General features: G+C 45.2%; 1 protein-coding gene across 2 annotated transcripts in view; it reads left to right on the forward strand.

Moving 5' to 3' along the window:
• Positions 1–23590, forward strand: part of SCNN1A (sodium channel epithelial 1 alpha subunit) — a 62269-nt gene that overhangs the window by 6993 nt on the left and 31686 nt on the right. For both annotated transcript variants that reach the window (XM_029580402.1, XM_029580403.1), the window contains exons 2-6: positions 13696–14012; positions 15388–15670; positions 16184–16371; positions 16617–16726; positions 21224–21387. In XM_029580402.1, coding sequence (XP_029436262.1) covers positions 13705–14012; positions 15388–15670; positions 16184–16371; positions 16617–16726; positions 21224–21387 — 1053 coding nt within the window. In that variant the 5' untranslated portion in view covers positions 13696–13704. The remainder of the gene's footprint in view (positions 1–13695; positions 14013–15387; positions 15671–16183; positions 16372–16616; positions 16727–21223; positions 21388–23590) is intronic.

Consider the following 23590-nt stretch of genomic DNA (forward strand, 5'->3'; position numbering starts at 1 on the left):
GCTCCCCAATAACTTAGAAGTGGAGAAACCAAAGTCTATCTGGCTACTAATTATTTATGGACCTGTCCTCTGGAAACTTGTCCACCCCTTTTTTTAAACTTAGTTAGATTACTAGCCTTAAACATATTTTATGGCAGCAGGTTCTTAGCTTAATTATATGCTTTCTTAAATTTGTTTTAAATCTGCTGTTAGTTTCAGGGGATGTCCCTACACTAATACTGTTTGATAGTGTAACTAATCATTCCCAATTAACTTGTTCCATACTACAGATAATTTCATAAACCTCTATCCTATCCCTTCTCCAAGCAGAGGAGCCCCAATCTGTTCAGCTTTCTTTATAAGGGAGCAGATCCATCTCTGTAATCATTTTGTTGACCTTCTCTAGACTTTTATAGTTCTGCTATTATCTTTTCTGAGGTGCCCTCATTTCCATCCTCTCACCAGTAAGAGGATGGAAGAAAAGGACATTCAAGGACAAGCGGTCATGATATGAAGTTGCAGGGAAGATGGTTCAAAGTTAAGATGAGAAAACACTACTTTGCCAAAAGGGTGTTGGATGCCTGAAACAGCCACTGGCAGAGATACTGGCATCCAAAACTGTGTCAGAGTGCAGTGATAAGAGCAGCCACTGGCAGAGATACTGGTGTCCAAAACTGTGACAGAGTGCAGTGGTAAGAGTAGCCACTGGCAGAGATACTGGCGTCCAAAACTGTGACAGAGTGCAGCGATAAGAGCAGCCACTGGCAGAGACACTGGCATCCAAAACTGTGACAGAGTGCAGAGATAAGAGCAGCCACTGGCAGAGACACTGGCATCCAAAACTGTGACAGAGTGCAGTGATAAGAACATCCACTGGCAGAGATACTGGTGTCCAAAACTGTGACAGAGTGCAGAGATAAGAGCAGCCACTGGCAGAGATACTGGTGTCCAAAACTGTGACAGAGTTCAGTGATAAGAACATCCACTGGCAGAGATACTGGCGTCCAAAACTGTGACAGAGTGCAGTGATAAGAGCAGGTAGAAGAAATGAAAGAAAATAAAACAAGGGTAGATTTTAAAAGGTGCGCACACGCGTCCATGTGCATGCGGTTCCCGGTGCATGTACGTGGACATGATCATTTTATCACATGCGCATGTCAGCATGTACTATCATATTTCTATTTTCATACTTACTACTCCTTGGGAACAGAATTAATCTCCGCATGCCAGCTGGCTCCCAGTGCGCACTTCCCCAGGACAGTGGCTAATGGTACTGTCCCAGCCGCCCCTGCCCTGCCCCTCCCCACCCAGACCACACCCCCAGCCCACCCCTTTTGCAGGGTCCAGCACTTCTGCGCATAATAAGAAACATAAGAAACATAAGAAAATGCCATACTGGGTCAGACCAAGGGTCCATCAAGCCCAGCATCCTGTTTCCAACAGTGGCCAATCCAGGCCATAAGTACCTGGCAAGTACCCAAACACTAAGTCTATTCCATGTAACCATTGCTAATGGCAGTGGCTATTCTCTAAGTGAACTTAATAGCAGGTAATGGACTTCTCCTCCAAGAACTTATCCAATCCTTTTTTAAACACAGCTACACTAACTGCACGAACCACATTCTCTGGCAACAAATTCCAGAGTTTAATTGTGCATTGAGTGAAAAAGAACTTTCTCCGATTAGTTTTAAATGTGCCCCATGCTAACTTCATGGAGTGCCCCCTAGTCTTTCTACTATCTGAAAGAGTAAATAACCGATTCACATCTACCCGTTCTAGACCTCTCATGATTTTAAACACCTCTATCATATCCCCCCTCAGTCGTCTCTTCTCCAAGCTAAAAAGTCCTAACCTCTTTAGTCTTTCCTCATAGGGGAGTTGTTCCATTCCCCTTATCATTTTGGTAGCCCTTCTCTGTACCTTCTCCATCGCAATTATATCTTTTTTGAGATGCGGCGACCAGAATTGTACACAGTATTCAAGGTGCGGTCTCACCATGGAGCGATACAGAGGCATTATGACATTTTCCGTTTTATTCATCATTCCTTTTCTAATTATTCTCAACATTCTGTTTGCTTTTTTGACTGCCGCAGCACACTGAGCTGACGATTTCAATGTGTTATCCACTATGACACCTAGATCTCTTTCTTGGGTTGTAGCACCTAATATGGAACCCAACATCGTGTAATTATAGCATGGGTTATCTTTCCTTAGCGTGGGGCTGGGTCCGTTCTACAATGCGCGCGGCATGCACAAGACCTGACCACGTTTGTAACCCTGGTTTTTACGTGTGCGGCCCTTTTATAGTTGGGACAGTTCTCAGGTAGTGGTGGGATCAGGGTTGAAAGATTGGTAGGAGACATGGGGTAGAAGGACCTGGTGTTTGTTTAGGCAGTAGAAATGTATATGCTCAGCTATTTAAAATGGTGAAAAACCAGAGAAAGTCTCAATCTGGGCAGACTAGATAGGCCATTTGGTCTCTATCTGCCATCAATTACTACAGGGAGATTCACTCGAAAGAGGCCCCAAATATTCTGTTGTTATTTCTGTTAGGATGAAGCCATCTGAACAAAAAAAATACACTACATATCTTGACGTATGTGTATAATCTTTTGCATTGCACCCAGTGACAGTATCTGACTCTTTTATCCATATCACTCGCTTTGAGCTCCTGAACGATGGTGACACAATACGCATGCAATTTTGCCCTTTTTGTAGCTCTTTGACATGTTGAATATGATCTCCCACTTTTCTGTGCACCCTCCAACTTAATATCATGGCAATATTAAGTCAGAGGTCCCAAAAGTTAAAAATAATAAAAAAAAAACCATTTAAAATCAGCCCGCGGCTCGGGGGTTGAAAACCGGACGCTCAATTTTGCCGGCGTCCATTTTCTGAACCCGTGGCTGTCAGCGGGTTTGAGAACCGACGCCAGCAAAATTGAGCGTCGGCTGTCAAACTCGCTGACAGCCGTTGCTCCTGTCAAAAAAGAGGCACTAGGAACACGCTAGTGTCCCTAGCTCCTCTTTTTACCATGGGCCCTAATTTGAATAATTGTATTTACTGAATTGCGCGCACAGGAGAGTGGCCTGTGCGCACGCCGGGAGAGTGGACGCTCACCCGCTCTCCTGTGATTTTTACTGTATCGGCCTGTCACTGAATAGAGAAAAATATACTGCGCCCCTAGATGCAGGATGGGAGAATGCTTTTGTACTTCTGACCCCCAGAGAGAGAGATTTCATACCCCTAGACAAAGGATGAGAGAATACCTTTGTACATCCATCCACTAGAGAGGCAGATATGGCAGTCCTAGATACATGATTGGAGAATATCTTAATATGTCCAGCTCCTAGAGAGAGAGAGAGAGAGATGGCACCTACAGACTCAAGATGAGAGAATGTCCTTTGTATCTCTGGTTCCCTAGAGATAGAGATACAGCAGCTCTACTCATAGGATGAGAGAGCAGTTTAATACATCCGGCCCCCAGAGAGAGTTACAGCACGTCTGGTACCTGTTTATGCCACTAACCTGCAAGGAGCAGTGCTAGCGACTTATTTGTACATTTACTTATTTAAGTTTCATAATTTCCCTATCCATAAAGCTCAGAGCAATGTACAATATGATCAAAAAAGGAATACAAAATGTTAGTAATGCTACAAATACATAGCATGATCAGAATAGCAAACATAATTAAGCAAATATTTCCAGGTATTTGGGAGCTAATTGCAGCATAGCTGATGACGTTACAGTGCACTGACCTCCAGGCTTAATATAATTATTGAATGTCTCAATAAAGAGGACAATTATTAATAGAACCTGCACAAGGCAGTTATGATTAATATCCCTTTCCTGCAAGGACAGGTTACGCCTTGTTAGGGTGACTGCACAGGTACAATTAGGTGTCCTTTTATGAAGCAGAAGGACATGGGCTGGCAACATTTTATGTTTGCAGTTTATCTCTCATTACATTCTATGTTATTTACACATTGAGTTCCAGTAAGGCAGTTCTTCTTTCTGGGCATCTGCTTTCTTGTGGCTACACAGCCCTGTACACCTCTCTGTGTCTCACAGCTTGCCGTCAGCCTCTTCCATCCAGGGCAAAGTTTCCTTTGGCAGGAGATGACAGCCTCTGATTGTTTCAAACTTCTTTTTCCCATTCTGGCTCTTTGAGATATAAAAGTTAGTAAATCAGGACCATATAGCACTCTGAGCTGAAGGGATGGGACGCAAAGTCCTAGATTTATCATTTCATGATAAATATAGTGGAATGATGAGATGTGGCCAGGAAAGAGGTGGGGGTGATAGTGTGCGACCGGCCGTATTGCCACAGTGCATTTTTGTCTGCTGTGCTTGCAGTCGCACCGCACACTATCGTCCCCATAGCACCACTAACAGGGTCATTCATTAAAACGCGATGTGGCATTATCGTGTGCACACAATAATGCCCTAACACACACAATAACTACCTCATTGCGACGTTAGCATTTAAATGAGGAAAAGGGGCGGGGTTAGAGAAACATTGATTCTGGTACCGCTGTGGGCAATAATGATTTAGACATCATTGTTGGCAGTAGTGCCGAAATAACAGCACCTTTCCCATTGGCAGTATGAGGGTGATAGTGTGCACCGCAGCCACAAGCGTGGCGGGTGAAAACGCACTGCCGTGATGCGGCTGGGTGCACACTATCGCCCCCTGCCCCTTTTCTGGCTGCAGCTCATCATTCCGTTATATTCCGGTGATATTTCCGGTGCTACCTCTGGCAATAACCCCACCCTTTTCCCTCATTTACATGATAAAGTTGGGATGCGGTCATTATCGTCTTTTAATGAATGACCCTGAAAGTTAGGAAACCTGACCTCCTAGGGGTTAATATGGAAAAGTGGCTGGTTAGAATGTATCCGGCTAAGTTACAATGTATCTTCAGTGCACGGCTATGCCGCTGCTTGCATACATATATCTGAGCGCTTAGCTGCATAAGTCTAACCACCTACATTTCCACATCTTATGCGGCTAACCTTTTAGCTGTGCATGGACACATATTCAGCAGCAGCTGCTACTTAGTAACATAAGTCCTGCTCATCCGGCTAAGTTATGATGTATCAGGCTAAGATACGATGTATCCGGCTAAGTTACGATGTATCTTCAGTGCACGGCTATGCCGCTGCTTGCATACATATATCTGAGCGCTTAGCTGCATAAGTCTAACCACCTACATTTCCACATCTTATGCGGCTAACCTTTTAACTGTGCATGGACACATATTCAGCAGCAGCTGCTACTTAGTAACATAAGTCCTGCTCATCCAGCTAAGTTACGATGTATCTGGCTAAGTTACGATGTATCTTCAGTGCACAGCTATGCTGCTGCTTGCATACATATATCTGAGCGCTTAGCTGCATAAGTCTAACCACCTACATTTCCACATCTTATGCGGCTAACCTTTTAGCTGTGCATGGACACATATTCAGCAGCAGCTGCTACTTACTAACAAAAGTACTGCTCATCCGGCTATGTTACAATGTATCCGGCTAAGTTATGATGTATCCGGCTAAGTTACGATGTATCTTCAGTGCACGGCTATGCCGCTGCTTGCATACATATATCTGAGTGCTTAGCTGCATAAGTCTAACCACCTACATTTCCACATCTTATGCGCTAACCTTTTAGCTGTGCATGGACACATATTCAGCAGCAGCTGCTACTTACTAACAAAAGTACTGCTCATCCGGCTAAGTTACAATGTATCCGGCTAAGTTATGATGTATCTTCAGTGCACAGCTATGCCGCTGCTTGCATACATATATCTGAGCGCTTAGCTGCATAAGTCTAACTGCCTACATTTCCACATCTTATGTGGCTAACCTTTTAGCTGTGCATGGACGCATATTCAGCAGTAGCTGCTACTTAGTAACACAAGTCCTGCACATCCGGCTAAATGGCACTGAACGCGCTTTGAATATTGAACTCTTAACTTTTAGGACCCTAAATGTAGGTCAATTTTCAGCTGAAAACCTGACTCCTAAATTCAGCTAAAAAATGGCAGCTAACGTACCGGCCATTCATCAAATCGCGATGTGCAGTATTATTCTAATTAGGGGAAGGGGAGGAGAGTGGGTGGGGTTTGGGCAGAGTTATCTCCTGGCAGCGCTGTGGGTGATAATGTTTTCTACATTATTGCTGGCAGCACCATGGGAAATAACCACACCTGTTCCCTTGGTGCTATGGGTGTGAAACTGCGGCCCAGCCACAACCGCGGCAGGCAAAATCGCACCGTCGCCATGTGGCTGGCAGCAGAATCTTTCTCCACCCCTTTTTTTCATGAAATAAAATAAATATAAATATAGCAGAATGATGAATCTAGGCCTTAGGGCTGATTTACTAATCCTTTTTCCAAAAACTGAGAATAGGAGAAACACCTTAGTAAGTGACCCCTTACCTGCCTAAATGTAGGCACTCATTTTTTTTTTGGCCTCTGAGTAAATAACGATAGAGATGCTGATGTTAGGTATGTAAGCATGGCCCCTCCTTGCCAGGTACCAAAACAGCTACTGATAGGGGTTTGTGTTACTGTGCACAGCTGTACTCTGGTTCTTTCCTTCTATGCCTGTGGGTTATTTTTTTTAGCAATCAGGACTTACTGTGAAGGACAGATTTCTACTCTGTGGCTATAGATTTCCACCTAGTAAGGAACCTCCTGGAATGGGATACCTTACAGCTGAAGTCCAACACAGTTTGCATCCCATAAGAGACCATGAGTTTTCTAGCTGTCAGTTTGTAACACAGGAATTCCTCAGAGGCTATGCTAGCACCCTTTTCTTCAAAGAGACATTTATGAGGGTATAAGCAGGTGACTTATTCCCCTGTTTTTGACCTGAGTTCCAAGTCATGCCATGGGGAGTGAGCTTAGGGAATTCATGAATCTGACCAGAAAGAGAGCCCACCTTAATGCATTAAGCCAGGAAGCTGGGTCTCCTCATTCAAGTCATTTTCTGACTGAAGCCCACCAGGATATCACTGGCCCTTGGCCACATTAACCCAAGCTGGACCACTGGACATTTCTGGAACATACCAAGACTCAGGGCGACATTTGGCTTCACATAAATAGATTGTCAGGAGGAAGTGATGTCATCCACCCGAATGGCAGTGTGAGACTCGAGCTCCCCACTCCAGAATCACTGAATCCCCCCAGGAGACCACACTAGACACACTGAATCTCCCGCAGGAGACCACACTAGACGCGGCACGCTCAGACATCATTCAGCTAGCCCAAACCCAGGCAGATCATAGTGCATGGCGGGAAGACCTAGAGAATAGGTCCAGGAGGGGGAACCTCCGTTTTCGTGAGATCCCTGAGGGTGCTGAATATGCTGACTGCTCCAGGGTGATAACAGACATATGCCTGCTGATCCTGCAGGCAGAAAATACTGAGGCGACACAGGAAATGCCACAAATTAAGTTAGACCAGGCACACAGCCAAGCCAAGAGGAAATGCACCGAGAGACATAATAGTAAGTTTCCATGATTTTCAACTTAAAGAAACCATCTTGAGAGTAGCGTGGAAAAGTACTGACCTATAGTGGCATGGCCAGAAAATAGAAGTCTTCCAAGACTTATCTCCTATAACTATACGGAAAAGAAGGGAGTTCCAGGAATTACTTCAAGTGCTACGAAATGGGAATTATAGATACAAATGGCTATTCCCGTTCGGCCTGCAAATCACTATAAAAGGCAACACGTCGAGAGTACAGACCGTGGATGCTGCAAAATCTGTTATGCATGCAGCCGGAATCTGGAAAGCAGAAGATTATTCACAGCGACAGCCCAAGCTCCGCATCAGAAGTGGCAGAAGGTGAGACATGGTGGCAAGCAGCTGTGTCACCACTCTGGAGGTGATCTGGAAACCAGGAGGGTGGCTACTTGAGATTAAGAGATTTCCTGCTGTACATTCCGGTTTCACCACACTGACTGGAACCTGCATATACAGAAGGCTGGAAGTCTCTGGATGATGCCTTCTTTATCCCATCAGAGGTGCAGGACATTCGGTTTACACTAGCCAATAGCTTTCTGGTGGTATTATGATATAGGATGTTACAGGATGGATCCAATTGTCAAAGTTAAAGATAGTACGGGGGAAGTTAGGAAAATATTATGATTGATGTTGGGGGGAGCTTCGTGTAGCTTCATGATGGATGTTTGTATTCCTCAGAGATCGGGGGATGGGGAATTAATAGGACGTTGGTGGATGGGGCAATGTACACTTGAGTTTCAAGGTTTAAAAACACTATTAAGGGTGTTGTATGGAAAGGGGAACTGGTCAACCTCATGCTTTTTGTTTCCTGGTCATAATGTTGTGCTGAGTACTGGTAATTCTGAATAGTATGGCGGGCACACTCAAGTTAATGTCTTGGAATGTCAAGGGCCTTAATACATACCAAAAATGGAAAAGGCAGGATGCCCAGAAAGCCAAGGTAGGCATACTATTCTGCCAAGAGACACATTTAAGACAAAAAATATGAGAAGCTCTTAACATCTCAGTATTTTCCGGCACAATACTTTGCAGCGGCTTCAGCCAAAGGAAAGAATAGTGGAGTGGGAATTATTTTCTCCAAACATTTAACAGTCAAGGTACAAACTGTAATTCGAGACCAGGAAGGCAGATATTTACTCCTAAAGGTTAAAACAGGCTCGCAGGTGTTTACGTTCATCAACATTTATGTCCCAAATGTAGGCCTAGGGCCATTCCTGGTAAAATTGTCCGGAGTCTTGCAACAGTGCTGCTCATTGTTGGGGGCAACTTCAGTCTGACTTGCTGCCCATCTTTAGACACCAGCAAAGGAGGTCAATCTTATGCTAAGACCCATAGGCAAAAATTGAAGGTGCTCATGCGAGAATGGCAGCTTGTAGATATATGGTGTCACCAACATACAACAGAAAGAGATTACACTTTTTTTGACAGCCCACGGGACTTATTCCAGGATAGACATGTTTTTGGTTGATAAAGCCTTGGTCAATTTTGTCAATGTGATAACATGGTCAGACCATGCTGATATCCGGCTTACTCTGAAGGGCCTGGAAGACCAGGGAGGAGGGTGGTATTGGAGGCTCAATGAGAGTTTACTTGATGATGACCCATTTGTCTCCCAACTTCAATGTGAGATGGCTCAATATCTAGAGGATAATGACAATGGGAAGGTGTCTCCAAATATGCTTTGGGAATGCTTTAAAGTGGTGGCCAGAGGTAAGCTAATAGCTAGGGCCACTTTCATTAAAAGGGAGAGAACAAACGGAATGCTATCCTGAGCCAATTGAAACTTAGGAACAAAAGACAGCCGGATCCTCAAGTTCGTTCCCAGATAGAACACCTTCGGGGTGACCTTAACCAGTTAGATTTGGGCAACATAGCCCATCAGCTAGATCAAGTGAAACAAGAGTTTTTTGAGGGAGGGAACAAGGCGGTAGACTATTGGCTCGCTGGTTTAAAGCTAGGTTTAGCGCCAACCAAATACTGAAGATTAAAAATGTGAACGGGGAAATGGTTTTCGAGAATACCGCTATACGGAACCAGTTTACCCAATTTTATCAGCAATTGTATTCAAGAAGGTTGGATATTTCTAAGGACGCGATACAGGAATATCTGACTAATATTACTTTACCACAATTACAAGCTAAACAGCAAGACCTTTTAGACAAGGAGATTTCTGAACTTGAGGTTGCTAAAGCTATCCAAAGCTTAAAGTTGGACAAATCCCCCGGTGAGGATGGTTATTCAGCGGGATTTTTTAAGAAAATGAGCACGGTCTTAACTAACCTTCTCACTAGAGCATTCAACCATCTTTTGCAAGACGGGTGCATCTCTGCAGAAGCCAACAAAGAGGGGATTACGATCCTGGCTACACAGGGTAGAGATCCGACGCTATGCAGGTCCTATAGGCCTATCTCTAACCTTGACCTCAAAATCCTAGCTAAGGTTCTCGCCAACCGATTAGGGAGTGTAGCGATCCATCTGATCCACCCGGACCAGATGGGGTTTGTGCCTGGCAGATTAGCTGCCGACAGCATGAGACGGGTTATTGACTTGATATGGTGGGGTCAGAAAGAGAATATTCCCTTGGTACGTTTTATTGTCGATGCTGAAAAAGCTTTTGACATGGTGCATTGGGACTTTCTCTTGGCCGTGTTAGATAAGATGGGAATGAGAGGGAACTTCTCTACATGGATTAAAAAATTATACAACAATCCTAATGCCTGTATTAAAATCAATGGGGGCTATTCTAACACCTTTAGGGTTGAACGGGGCACTAGACAGGGATGCCCCCTCTCCCTGCTTCTTTTTGCTCTATATTTGGAACCTCTAGCTGCCGCCATTCGGACCGAGGTGGAAATTAGGGTATTTGTGTGGGGGACCAAGAATACAAGCTCTCGATGTTCGCAGACAATATTTTATTTACCATAGAACACCCCGCTGTGTCTTTAGCTCCACTGATGACACAGATGTCTAGTTTTAGTGCTGTCTCAGGGTATCAACTTAATGCGGACAAATCAGAGCTTCCAAATGTAACAGTTCCAGTTCATCAATTTGAGATATTACTAAAGAAATTCCCCTTTAAAGTTGTCCACAAATACCTGAAATATCTGGGGTGAGGATAGGCCCCAACTTAGACAGCTTATACAGGCTAAACTATGAAGGGTTGTGGTCCAGGGTTCTGCAAGACCTACAGGTGTGGGACAGAAAGGGGCTTTTTTGGTTGGGAAGAATCTCCATGGTTAAAATGAATATTTTATCCTGCCTTAATTATCTATTCCAGACACTCCCGGTTGAGATTCCCCGGGCCTCTTTCAAACAGTGGCAGAGGAAACTCCTCTGCTTCCTTTGGAGACATCGGCCACCCAGGGTCATCAGCAATGTTTTGTACTTACTTAAATTGAGAGGGGGGTTGGAGAGTTCCATACTTGGAGTGGTACTACATAGCAGCACAGATGTGAGCAGCAGTACATTGACACACGACAGGGGGGGGGGGGGCAAGAGATGGGTAGTATTAGAAACAGATATGCTCAAGGGGGCAACACCAGCGGCATTGATGTGGTTGCGGAAGGGGGATCTTGGGTTGGGGGATCCTCTCCCACTTACGGTTTGGCTGACGCTGAAAATTTGGGATTTGTGGAAAGCAAAACTCATTGGGACCAGGGGTTTCTTCTACCAGACTCCGATATTTTATAATGAGGGATTTGTTCCTGGTCAATCGCATAGTCTGGCACTTCGTTGGACCAACCTAAGTTGTTCCCGTCTGGAACATGTATTGAAGGGAGGAGCCATTCGAGACTTCTCAGATTTATTGGAGCAATTTGATTTCTTACCCTCAGATCAGTATTTTTATCTACAACTACGACACTATATGTCCCAGCCCCAGATTAAGGCTGATTTGGCGAGGGGTAAGTCACTCTTTGAGGGCTTCTATGATAGAGAGATTTCCTAAGGTGATTTCAAACATTTATACTCTACTGAATGGGGACCTGCAGAGCCCGCCTAATCACATCCATAGATGGGAAGGTGATATCCCGGAGCTCCAGAACACTAAATGTTGGATCCAATGCTTCCTCCATATTAAGCAGAGTTCTATCTCTGCATCATTGGTGGAACAGGGGTACAAGGTTCTTTACAGATGGCATAGCACCCCCTCCAAACTACACAAATTTGCTTCCCATTTCAGCAACCTGTTTTGAAGAAAGTGTGGACAGATTGGTTCCTATTTTCATATGTGGTGGACATGCCCCAAAATTGTTGTGTATTGGGAGGAGATAGCACACTTAATTTTAGAAATGATGGGCACACACGTTGTACCGAATCCAGCAATATTTGTATTAAATATACAGACACCAACAGTGACATTAGAACACTTCCACCTCATAACACAAATCTTATCAGCTGCGAAAATAGAAATTGCAAGACATTGGAAACAGGTAAAGGTACCCTCAAGACAGAATGTGTTACAGAAAATTGCAAAAATACACTATTTGGATCACTTGACAGCTATTAAACACAAAAGGCTGGATAGGCTTACACGTCTTGGGTGTCGTCAGGTGCCAGCCTCACCCACACTTTTAGACCAGTAAATATATGGTTCTGCTATATATTATGCTGTGGATTTTTCTTCTCATGATTGATACCCTACTTAGCTAACAGTAGTTTCGAAAATGCTATCATCTTCTGCCAATGTGGGATGGGCAGGGAGGGGGATGGGTGGGAAGGGTACCATATTCTTGTATTAAAAATGAAGGGATAACAGTTATTGTTGGATCTAGTTGCATTCACTGTTGTTTACCAAAAATGTATGCCTCATTTGGTCTATGTATGATTCATATATGTGGACAGGCTTGACCTTACCGTTGCAACTTGTTATCACTGAAAAATTACAACTAATAAAAAAAAAATAGATTGTCAGGCTAAGAAAGTATTTTTTAAAAATATGAATCTTAGAAAGGGAGAAATAGAGAAAAAAGAAAAAGCCAATGAAAGAGTAAAGAAAAAGGCATAGGGGAAGGAGTCTAAGGGCTGCTGAGTGAGTGCTATGGGCACTCAGTGCTCTGTTACTACGGCAGATTTCCTAAGCAGGTACTGAGTGACTTCACAAGGTGTGGTGTGACTGATAGTAAAGGGAACGTGTGTCACTGTTACTGAGCTGACACCAGAATTTGAATACGGTGACGAGTAAGGGGAATCAGCGCAGGTCTGCTCTGCACCCATTATTAGGGATCTTTCTGGGCACGATATTAGGGATCTTTCTGGGCACATTATTAGGGATCTTTCTGGGCACGTAGAATGTTGCTATTGGGGTTCTGTGCGATTCGGCATAGTTGGGGTTAATGGTAGATCCCAGACTTCATTCCTTTATAAAAGGATTGGTTGAATGATCCTAACAAATCATTTTAATCATAGATCTACGGGGGTTTCTTTCTTTCTTTCTTTAAAGTTTCTTCTATACCGATGTCCGTTCACACATCGCATCGGTTCACAAAGAACAATAACTTTTAGGCAAAGCCCTTACATAAAACATTAGATATACAGGTAACTATAGGGAGGAGCCCTTACATACATCATGTGGAGAACAAAAATCAGGGGAGGGGAAGGGACCGGGAAAGAGAAGGCCAAAACAATGAGTTAAGGAGTGTGACTTATATACAATTATATACAATAGCTAACAGCAAATATACATAAACTAAAATACATAGCTTAACAATGTACAGAATGAGGGGCACTTAGGGCCTTTAAGCTTTTTCTTGTTCTATCTTTACAGTCAATTTAAAACTCCCAGATTTATTTATTTTTTTAATTTTTATATACCGATGTTCTTGTATGAAATACAAATCACTCCGGTTTACATATAACAGTGAAATGCCCAAAAAAGGGGAGGGGCTTTACACAGAAAATTAGAACAGATGCACTTACTGTCATACCAAGGTACACATAATGGAGGCTAGGCTCCAGTTTTTGCTTATGTAAAATTTAAATGTGTTGGAGATTTTTTAGCTTTCACCTGTAGGGCCTGTGATTTGCAGTAGGATCTCTAGCAGGTTTAGATTCTTTTCTATACCTTCTGGGATAGGGAATGAAGTGACCAAATCATCTGCATTCATCAGGCTTTCAGTCTCTCTTCTTTCCATTATCTACCTCTGTCCCATGCAATATGTCTGGCATCTCATTCTCTTCTTACCCTTAGCAATCCAGAATGCCAGAGGAAGAAAAGAAAGAGAAGGAAGGTCTGATTGAGTTCTACGGCTCCTACCGAGAGCTGTACGAGTTCTTCTGTAACAACACCACCATCCATGGAGCCATCCGGCTCGTCTGCTCACAGAACAACAAGATGAAGACCGCTTTCTGGGTCGTGCTCTTCTTTGCTTCTTTTGGCCTCATGTACTGGCAGTTTGGGCTTCTTTTTGGTCAGTACTTCAGCTATCCAGTCAGCATTGCTATGAACGTTAACTCGGACAAGCTGACTTTCCCAGCAGTCACCATATGCACCTTGAACCCTTACAGGTGAGAAACCACGGCCCAAGAACTTGTATAGATAAGAATCCATGTCCCACACACCTGTATAAGTGAGAATTCATGACCCACACACCTGTATAAGTAAGACTTCATGCCCCAGATATCTGTATACTTGATATAAGATGCCTCACACACCTGTACAGGTTAAAAACCATGTCCTACACAACTGTATAGATATGACTTCATGTCCCAAGAACTTGTATAAATAAGAATCCATATCCCACACACCTCTATAGGTGAGAATTCATGACCCACACACCTGTGTAGGTAAGACTTCATGCCCCAGATATCTGTATACTTGATATAGGATGCCTCACACACCTGTACAGGTTAAAAACCATGTCCTACACAACTGTATAGATATGACTTCATGTCCCAAGAACTTGTATAAATAAGAATCCATGTCCCACACACCTCTATAGGTGAGAATTCATGACCCACACACCTGTATAAGTAAGACTTCATGCCCCAGATATCTGTATACTTGATATAGGATGCCTCACACACCTGTACAGGTTAAAAACCATGACCTACACAACTGAATAGATATGAATTCATGTCCCAAGAGCTTGTGCAGGTAAGAATCCATGTCCCACAGACCCAAGTAGGTGAAAAACCAAGTTTCAAAAGTCTTTGCAGGTAAGATTCCATGTTCTACAAGTGACAACGCATATCCCAAGAACTTGCACAGGTGAAAATCCATGTCCCATGCACTCATGCAGGTAAGAATCCATGTCTGGTGCTCTGTATATGTGATAAACTCTTTCTTGTGGATTTGTGGTTTTTCTGACAAGTTACAACCTGGAACATTGGAAAGATATAATAATCTCACCCTAAAAACATAAGAACATAAGAAATTGCCATACTGGGTCAGACCAAAGGTCCATCAAGCCCAGCATCCTGTTTCCAGCAGTGGCCAATCCAGGCCATAGGAACCTGGCAATTACCCAAACACTAAGAAGATCCCATGCTACTGATGCAATTAATAGCAGAGGCTATTCCCTAAGTAAACTTGATTAATAGCAGGTAATGGACTTCTCCTCCAAGAAGTTATCCAAACCTTTTTTAAACCCAGCTACATTAACTGCACTAACCACGTCCTCTGGCAACAAATTTCAGAGCTTAATTATGCGTTGAGCGAAAAAGAAATTTCTCCGATTAGTCTTAAATGTGCTACTTGCTAACTTCATGGAGTGCCCCCTAGTCCTTCTATTATCCAAAAGAGTAATTAACCGATTCACATCTACCCGTTCTAGACCTCTCATGATTTTAAAGACCTCTATCATATCTCCCCTAATAGTGAAGAAATCTTTAAAGGTAAAGGAAACATTTGTTGTGTGATCTGCTCCCTTCTGACCCACAGGTATAAGGCTGTCCTGAATGAGCTGAATGAACTGGATAAGATGGCACAGCAGACGCTTTATGACATGTACCAGTACAACTCCTCTGGGCTGCAAAACCGGGACCCTTTCTCCAGGAGAGAGCGCCGCAGCCTCTCGCCAATGCATCTGCAACTAGAGAGGCTTCCACCCGAAGAAATGGCTGTAGAGACTGGAGTCCGGAGGCGGCCCCGTAACCCGAGGTCCAACGTGATGGACGACAGCCCAACAGTCAATAAGGAGAAATGGAGCATTGGATTCAAACTGGTTAGAATCAAGATCACATTGAGAAGGATTTACAGAATACTGGAGGCGGGAAGCAGGACATACTTGAAGGGTTTGGAGATCATAAGGGCAGCAATAATTTACATATTTACATAGAAACATAGAAATGACGGCAGAAGAAGACCGAATGGCCCAGCAAGCCTCACACATTTTTTCTCTCATTCTTATCTGTTTCTCTTAGCTCCTTGTTCTATTCCCCTTCCACCCCCACCATTAATGTAGAGAGCAGTGATGGAGCTGCATCCAAGTGAAATCATTTATATTCTGTCCTATCTGGACAAGTAGTTTAGGGCAGATTACAATTTAAAACAGAAAAAACACAATTTCTGACATTGATAAGAAAGAAGATAAATCATGGTGCAGCTCTTTCTGTCTGTGTGTGTGTGGGGGACAGTATCTTGGGTCGCTTCTGGTGCTTTTTAACTCTTACAGTTCAGTGTGTTGCCGTGGGATGAGCCCGCCTTATGACAGCAGCATCTCCTGTGACTCTTTCAGTGCGACAAGAATAACCAGGACTGCTTTTACCAGAGATATTCCTCCGGTGTGGATGCGGTGCGGGAGTGGTACCGCTTTAGTTACATTAACATCCTGGCTCGAGTCTCTGAGGAAAGTCCCCTACAGGAGGGGCAGTTCCGAGATTTTATCTTTGCCTGCAGATATAATGGGGCATCCTGCACCAACAGGTAATGGGGAGAGGGAAAGAGGGAGGGAGGGAATTGCTCACAGTGAAATGAGATGGGAACCTGTTGTACGCAGCACATGATTCCTTAAACAACTCACTATCTTCTCTAATTGTATTGTTCATTTCTGTTTTCTGCCCTAATTAGAATACAAGTTTTATCAAAATGATTGCAAAGTTGTTTATGCAAAATCCATCATCTCTCTGCCACTCAACTATTTAACTCTGGGTGTTTTTCTTCTCCTGTAGTAACTACTCCACCTTCCACCACCCTATTTATGGGAACTGTTATACATTTAATGAGAACATCACCTCCAACAGTGAAACGTGGAGCTCCTCCATGCCTGGAATCAATAATGGTAAGAAACCCTGCAATCAGTATTAGGGAGGAATCCTGGTAGCTCCTTGCAGGCCATTTCTTGGGCATGAAAGTCCAGTTTTCCTAGCGTGTAGCCCGATGGACTCAGGACCAGTGGGTTTAAGCTCCCCAGCCAGCAGATGGAGACAGAGTCAGGTTTCTAAGCTGACGTCACCCTAGATGCAGCCCTGCAGTGACCTCAGCCCTTCAGTATCTCTCCATCTCCAGCAGATGTGGATGTGCTATCCCCACAGCAGCTTTGGCAGTATAGGGAATTGCAGTACTCGTTGGAAGAGAAAGATTTACCTTAAATTGGAGAAAGATTGAGCCCCGCTCTCCTGTAGTGAAACCTAAAGGTCCCTCCCCCAGTTGAGAATTCCTGAGGTGACTTCCCAGATCCCTCAGATGTTTGCCTTGGTCCGGTAGCCGGTTCCCGGCGTGGACTTTGCTGCTGAAGCAGCTGAAAGGCAGTGGGTGCAGAAAGCCGAGCACAGTGGTGATGGCCTGAGCCCTCTCTCCTCGCAGCTGGAGTCCATCTCTGTACCCTGCCGGTAAGCACCGAGTCTAGGTAAGTAAAGAGAGAAGAGGATTCCTCCCATTTCAGAGACCTGGAAGGGTCCGGTAAGTCTTTCGTCCGATCTCCTTGCTCAGCGCGCCGTACTGACGATGCTCCCGATCCCAGGTTGAGTGCCCCCCCCCCCCCCCCCTGGTGGGCTAGGCCCCACTTCAGGCTCTGTGGGCACTCCACGTGGCAGGCCGCAGCGGCGCCATCTTGTACGCGGTTTTGTGCAGCGCCATTGCCCTCCATAGCCATTGATACGTGCGGTGCGGCTCTGCACAAGCGTCACGCTGGAACCAGCTGTCCCAGGACTATTCAATTTGACTATACCTACCAATGGAAGTGTGCTCTCGGCTTCAGTGATGGCTGCAGGAATCTCACCTGAGCAAGGGTATAAGCCTGTCCCCATTGGAATGGCTATTTCTTACGACGGATACAAGTCTCCAGGGGTGGCAAGCTCACTGTCAGGAGCTGGCGACCCAGCGGCACTGGACCAAGGAAGAGGTACACTAGAACATAAACCGCCTGGAAACCCGGGCAGTCAGATTAATGTGTCTACAGATCAGCCACAGGCTTCAAGGTCAGGCGGTGTGCGTGATGTCATACAACGCAACAATGGTAGCCTACATCAACCACCAGGGAGGAACCATGAGTCAGCAAGAGTCCCTGGAGATAGACCCCCTTATGGAATGTGTGGAATTGAACCTATGGATGATCTAGACCTCCCACATCGCAGGAAAAGACAACATCAGAGCAGACTTTCTAAGCAGAGAGTCTGGATTCAGGAGAATGGATGTTGTCAACCAGATCCTTTCAGCTGCTGGAAGATCGCTGGGGCCTCCCATCCATTGACCCGCTGGCCTCATCTTACAATGCGAAGATCTCCTGATTCTTCAGTCACGGAAGAGATCAGCGATCCTTGGGGATTGACGCCTTTCTCCAGGCCTGGCCAGAGGAAGTCTTACTGTACGCCTTCCCTCCGTGGCCCCTGCTGGGCAAGTTCATTTGCAAGATCGAGCACCACAGGGGATTAATCCTTCTTGTGGCTCAGGATTGGTCCAGATGCCCATGGTATGCAGACATGTGGAGGCCTTCCTCTGCACAGGAACCTGCTCCAACAAGGTCCGATCCTTCACAAGGACCTGACTCTGTTTTGTCTTATGGTCTTGCCCTTGAGAGGGCTTGCCTGATGAAGCGAGGATATTCAGTGGCAGTAATTTCCACCTTGCTCTGCATGTGGAAGCTCTCAATGTTCTTAGCGTATGTGCGGATCTGAAGAATATTTGAGGCCTGGTCCGAGACAAGCTGGGTTGCCCCTCAGATGGCTAAAATCCCTATGATTCTGGAATTTTCACAGGACGGCCTGAATAAAGGGTTGTCCCTTAACTCCTTGAAGTCCAGGTAGCAGCTCTCTCCTGTTTCAGAGGTGAGGTGAAAGGAAGCCACCTGTCGGCACACCCAGACTTGGCCCGTTTCCTAAAAGGGGTTAAACACCTTTGACCACCCTTATGGTGGCCGGTTCCCCTGTGGAATATTAATCTAGTATTGGACTTTTTAGCAGGGCCTTCCTTTCGGCCACTGCGCAGTCTCTCCCTAAGCCTGTTAACACTGAAGATGGTGTTCTTGGTGGCGATATGCTTGGCTCGTCGCATCTCTAAACTACAGGCGTTGTGTTGGGAACCGTTCCTCTGGATAACTCAAAGAGTGCTACAGCTTCGCACTGTTCCTTCCTTCTTGCCTAAGGTAGTCTCAGAGTTTCACTTGAATCAGCCCATTTCCTTACTGTCCCTAGATAGGCACAAGGACACAGAAGGCTACTGCCTCCTCTGCCATGTAAACATCAGTAGGCTTTTGGTGCGATATCTGGAACTTTCAGAACCAGTGCACAAGATAGGACCGCTTGTTTGTTCACAGTATAAGGAGACAGGGCGAAGGAGCTTCACAAGCTACCATAGCTCACTGGATCAAGGAGATGATCACGGGAGCTTATGTAGAGGCAGGGAAGCCATTACTCTTTCAGGTTAAAGCTCATTCCACTAGGGCCCAAGCAGTATCCTGGGCAGAAGCTAAGCTACTGTCTCCTGTTGCCATCTGCCGAGCTGCGACATGGTCTTCCTTGCACACCTTCTCCAGGTTCTATCGCCTGGACGTTCAGGCCCGAGAGGATGCAGCCTTTGTGAGGGCAGTGCTAACCGGACCACGGGCAGCCTCCTGCCCCATTTAGGAGTAGCTTTTGTACATCCCATTGGTCCTGAGTCCTTTGGCTACACGCTAGGAAATAAAGAAATTACTTACCTGATAATTTTGTTTTCCTTAGTGTAGACAGATGGACTCAGCATCCCGCCCATGGCTGCCCAAGAACGGTGCTAAGGAATCGCCCATGAGGTGAATCTTGATTCCAAGAGATTTTTGGGTAAGCCATCACCCAATCCCTAGATCAGGGCATCTATAATCTTGTTTGGGTTCAGCTTTTGTTTGATTGAGAACAGTTATGGTTATCCATTTTTAATCAAGTTGTAATCAAGTTCATATCAAGCTGAAACCAAATTTTAATTCAATAGTATGTCCACAATGGATTTTGAAGAGAATACTGAAGTGCTGAGGTCACTGCAGGAGTGTACCTAGGGTGACATCAGCTTTGAAACCTGACTCCATCTCCATCTGCTGGCAGGGGAGCATAACTCATTGGTCCTGAGTCCATCTGTCTACACTAAGGAAAACGTAATTATCAGGTAAGTAATTTCTCCATTTTCTCTTCTTCACTGTGCTTATGCTTAGTAGGGATGTGAATCGTTTTTGACGATTTAAAATATCGTCCGATATATTTTAAATCGTCAAAAAATCGTTAGGGCCACAATACAATACCAATTCCCCCGATTTATCGTTAAAAAATCGTAAATCGGGGGAAGGGGGAAGGGGGAGGGCAGGAAAACCGGCACACTAAAACCCCCTAAAACCCACCCCGACCCTTTAAATTAAATCCCCCACCCTCCCGAACCCCCCCCCAATGCTTTAAATTACCTGGGGATCCGGCGGTGGTCCAGAACGGCAGCGGTCCGGAACGGCCCCCTCAATAGAATCGTGTTGTCTTCAGCCGGCGCCATTTTTCAAAATGGCCGCCGCAAAATGGCGGCGGCCATAGACAAAAACGATTTGACGGAGGAGGTCGTTCCGGACCCCCGCTGGACTTTTGGCAAGTCTTGTGGGGGTCAGGAGGCCCCCCCAAGCTGGCCAAAAGTTTCCTGGGAGTCCAGCGGGGTTCCGGGAGCGATTTCTTGCCGCGAATCGTTTCCGTATGGAAAATGGCGCCGGCAGGAGATCGACTGTAGGAGGTCGTTCAGCAGGGGTTCCGGACCGCCGCTGAACGACCTCCTGCACTCGATCTCCTGCCGGCGCCATTTTCCGTACGAAAACGATTTGCGGCAAGAAATCGCTCCCGGAACCCCGCTGGACTCCCAGGAAACTTTTGGCCAGCTTGGGGGGGCCTCCTGACCCCCACAAGACTTGCCAAAAGTCCAGCGGGGGTCCGGAACGACCTCCTCCGTCAAATCGTTTTTGTCTATGGCCGCCGCCATTTTGCGGCGGCCATTTTGAAAAATGGCGCCGGCTGAAGACAACACGATTCTATTGAGGGGGCCGTTCCGGACCGCCGCCGTTCTGGACCACCGCCGGATCCCCAGGTAATTTAAAGCATTTGGGGTGGGGGGGTTCGGGAGGGTGGGGGATTTAATTTAAAGGGTCGGGGTGGGTTTTAGGGGGGTTTAGTGTGCCGGCTCACGATTTTAACAATTTTTCACGATAGTTTACACACCCAAACGGCAACAATACGATTCCCTCCCCCTCCCAGCCGAAATCGATCGTTAAGACGATCGAGGACACGATTCACATCTCTAATGCTTAGAGTTATTTTTTTAACTCTGCTGTCTTTCACTTTGCCAGGTCTGACTTTGATGCTTCGAACAGAACAGCAGGATTACATCCCCTTATTGTCTACAGTGGCTGGTGCTCGAGTGATGGTTCATGGACACAATGAACCAGCGTTTATGGATGATGGAGGGTTTAATATACAACCTGGTGTGGAGACCTCCATTGCTATGAGAAAGGTTAGATAGTGTTCTTGATGAGATACTCCAATGCCTATAGAATTCGAAAGAACAGTGTTTAGGGACTTATTGAGTGCAATTATGGCAACCAATTGCACTTACAAACTTTAATTGCATGCTTAAGTTCACTTTGAAAATACTCAGGTAATTAATGGCTGAGCACACACATTCATTTGCATAAAGTTACATCTCCTCTTCAGAGGGCACAACTTACCTGTGTATACTTACATGCCCCCTAGTGCATGCAGAAGTACATGTGAAACTGGGTCAGTTTAGAACAGCTGTGTATATGCATAAATTATCCCCATTATTATTCTCATGATTTGTACACTGCACACCAGATGTACGCAGTGCTGTACAGAGGTGTCCCTACGCATGAACAAACACGACGCACAACAGAAACATATAAAGGGTTTAGAGCTAAGACACTAGAGAATAAGTATAATCAAAGAGCTTAACATTGAAAATTGGGAAAAATAACCCCCCAATAACGGAGGCTAGGAAAAGGTCATCGAGGCAGGAAGCAAACACTGCCCAGTCGATAAAAAGATATAGAAGGGAGGGGAGATCAGGTCTGTAAAGAGGAGGTTTAGCAAATAACTTTTTCTCAAAGACGTTTACCACATAAACCAGAGCTGTTACCGTGTGAAGGTGCTCAGACTGGGGCAGACTCAGCACTTACGCAGGTACTGACCGACATCCAAAGAGGAGGAGTAACTTTCTGAGTGAACGTGTCTGTGCATGCAGGATTTTCAAAGCAACCTTGTGCGTGTTCAGTATAACTGTGCAGAAAATTACTCTCCACTGCACTTACAGAAAGGCAATGATTGCAAAGCCATTTACAGAGGAGGATACACCTGAAGCTCTTACACAAGAGTGGATAAGATCTTCTGAAAGAGTGCAGGAACTTAACCTTGAAGATGGGGGTTGCTTTGAGGGGCTGGAGGAGCGTGGGACAGGGAAGAGGTAGGAAACTACAGGCCCATTAGTCTAATTTCAGTAGTGGATAAAATATGGAGTCAGTTCTAAAGGAAAACATAGTGCAGCACCTTAAATAAGCAAAGTAGAAGATAGATTTGCAAAGGGAAGATCCTGTCAGAGAAACATGAGGAGTTCTTTGATGATATGATGAGAGTGGTAGATCTGGAAGGTGCAGGAGACGTCTCTCTCTGGACTTCAGTAAGGCCTTTGACACGTTCCTCGTGGACTGGACAGCCTGGGAACAGTCCAGAAAGCTATAACTTGGGAGAACTGGTTCAGTGGCAGGACCCATAGAGCGAGCCACTGAAGGTGAAGGGACATTGCTGAGGAACTTGAAAGAAAAATGTTCTTGTTTGCAGACAGTAACAGAAGGGTTAAAAGAAGGAAAGGCAACTTTGTTAAACTGGAAGTATGGTCCAAGAATTGGAAAATGAGCTTCCAGGCTAAAAACTGTAAAATCTGCATGTGGGATGCAAAAGTCCATCAGCCACAAATCAGAAGGTCAAGAACTGGACCTGAATTTAAGAGGCAACTTTCAAGCTGCTGCAAGAAGTCCTCGTGAGCGCTTTTAATGCAAACTAGCTGCATTATTTTGGTTTGGCAGTTAACGCGTGCAATGTCTATAGCTTAGAAGCTGCTGCATAATCTGCGTATTTGTGTGGGAACACTGGGAAATCAATGTACGTCTGCTCTTTTCTTCCCCGACCTGCACACACCTGCAACACCTCTTGTTAATGCACTGACACCAATGATAAAGGGGATGGAAAAACTCCCTTCTAGAGAAAGGTTAAACGGATCAGGAAAAGAGACAACTGAGAGGGGATATGACTGAGCTTTATAAACTCCTGGGTGGGGTGGAATGGGTAAGCAGGGAGCGGTTATTTACCCTTTCAAATAACCCTAGGACTGGGGGACACTGCATGATAGTAGCAGCCTGCAGATGGAAAACAAATGGGAGGAAGTATTTTTTACTCAGTGCCCAATCAATCTGTGGAATCCGTTGCCAGAGGACGGGGCCAAGGCAAGTGACACAGCGGGGTTCAAAAGAGGATTGGAGAAGTTCCTGCAGGAAAAGTCCAGAAGCAGTTATTAGCCAGGCAGACTCGGAAAAGGCGGAGCTTATCCCTGGGGGTGAGATACAAGAAACAGATCAACTACTGGGGATCTGACGGGTACTTATGACCCAGACGGGCCCCTCTCGGAGACACCCGGCATGGAATCT

Source organism: Rhinatrema bivittatum, chromosome 16 (genome assembly GCF_901001135.1).
Source record: "Rhinatrema bivittatum chromosome 16, aRhiBiv1.1, whole genome shotgun sequence".
NCBI lineage: Eukaryota > Metazoa > Chordata > Amphibia > Gymnophiona > Rhinatrematidae > Rhinatrema > Rhinatrema bivittatum.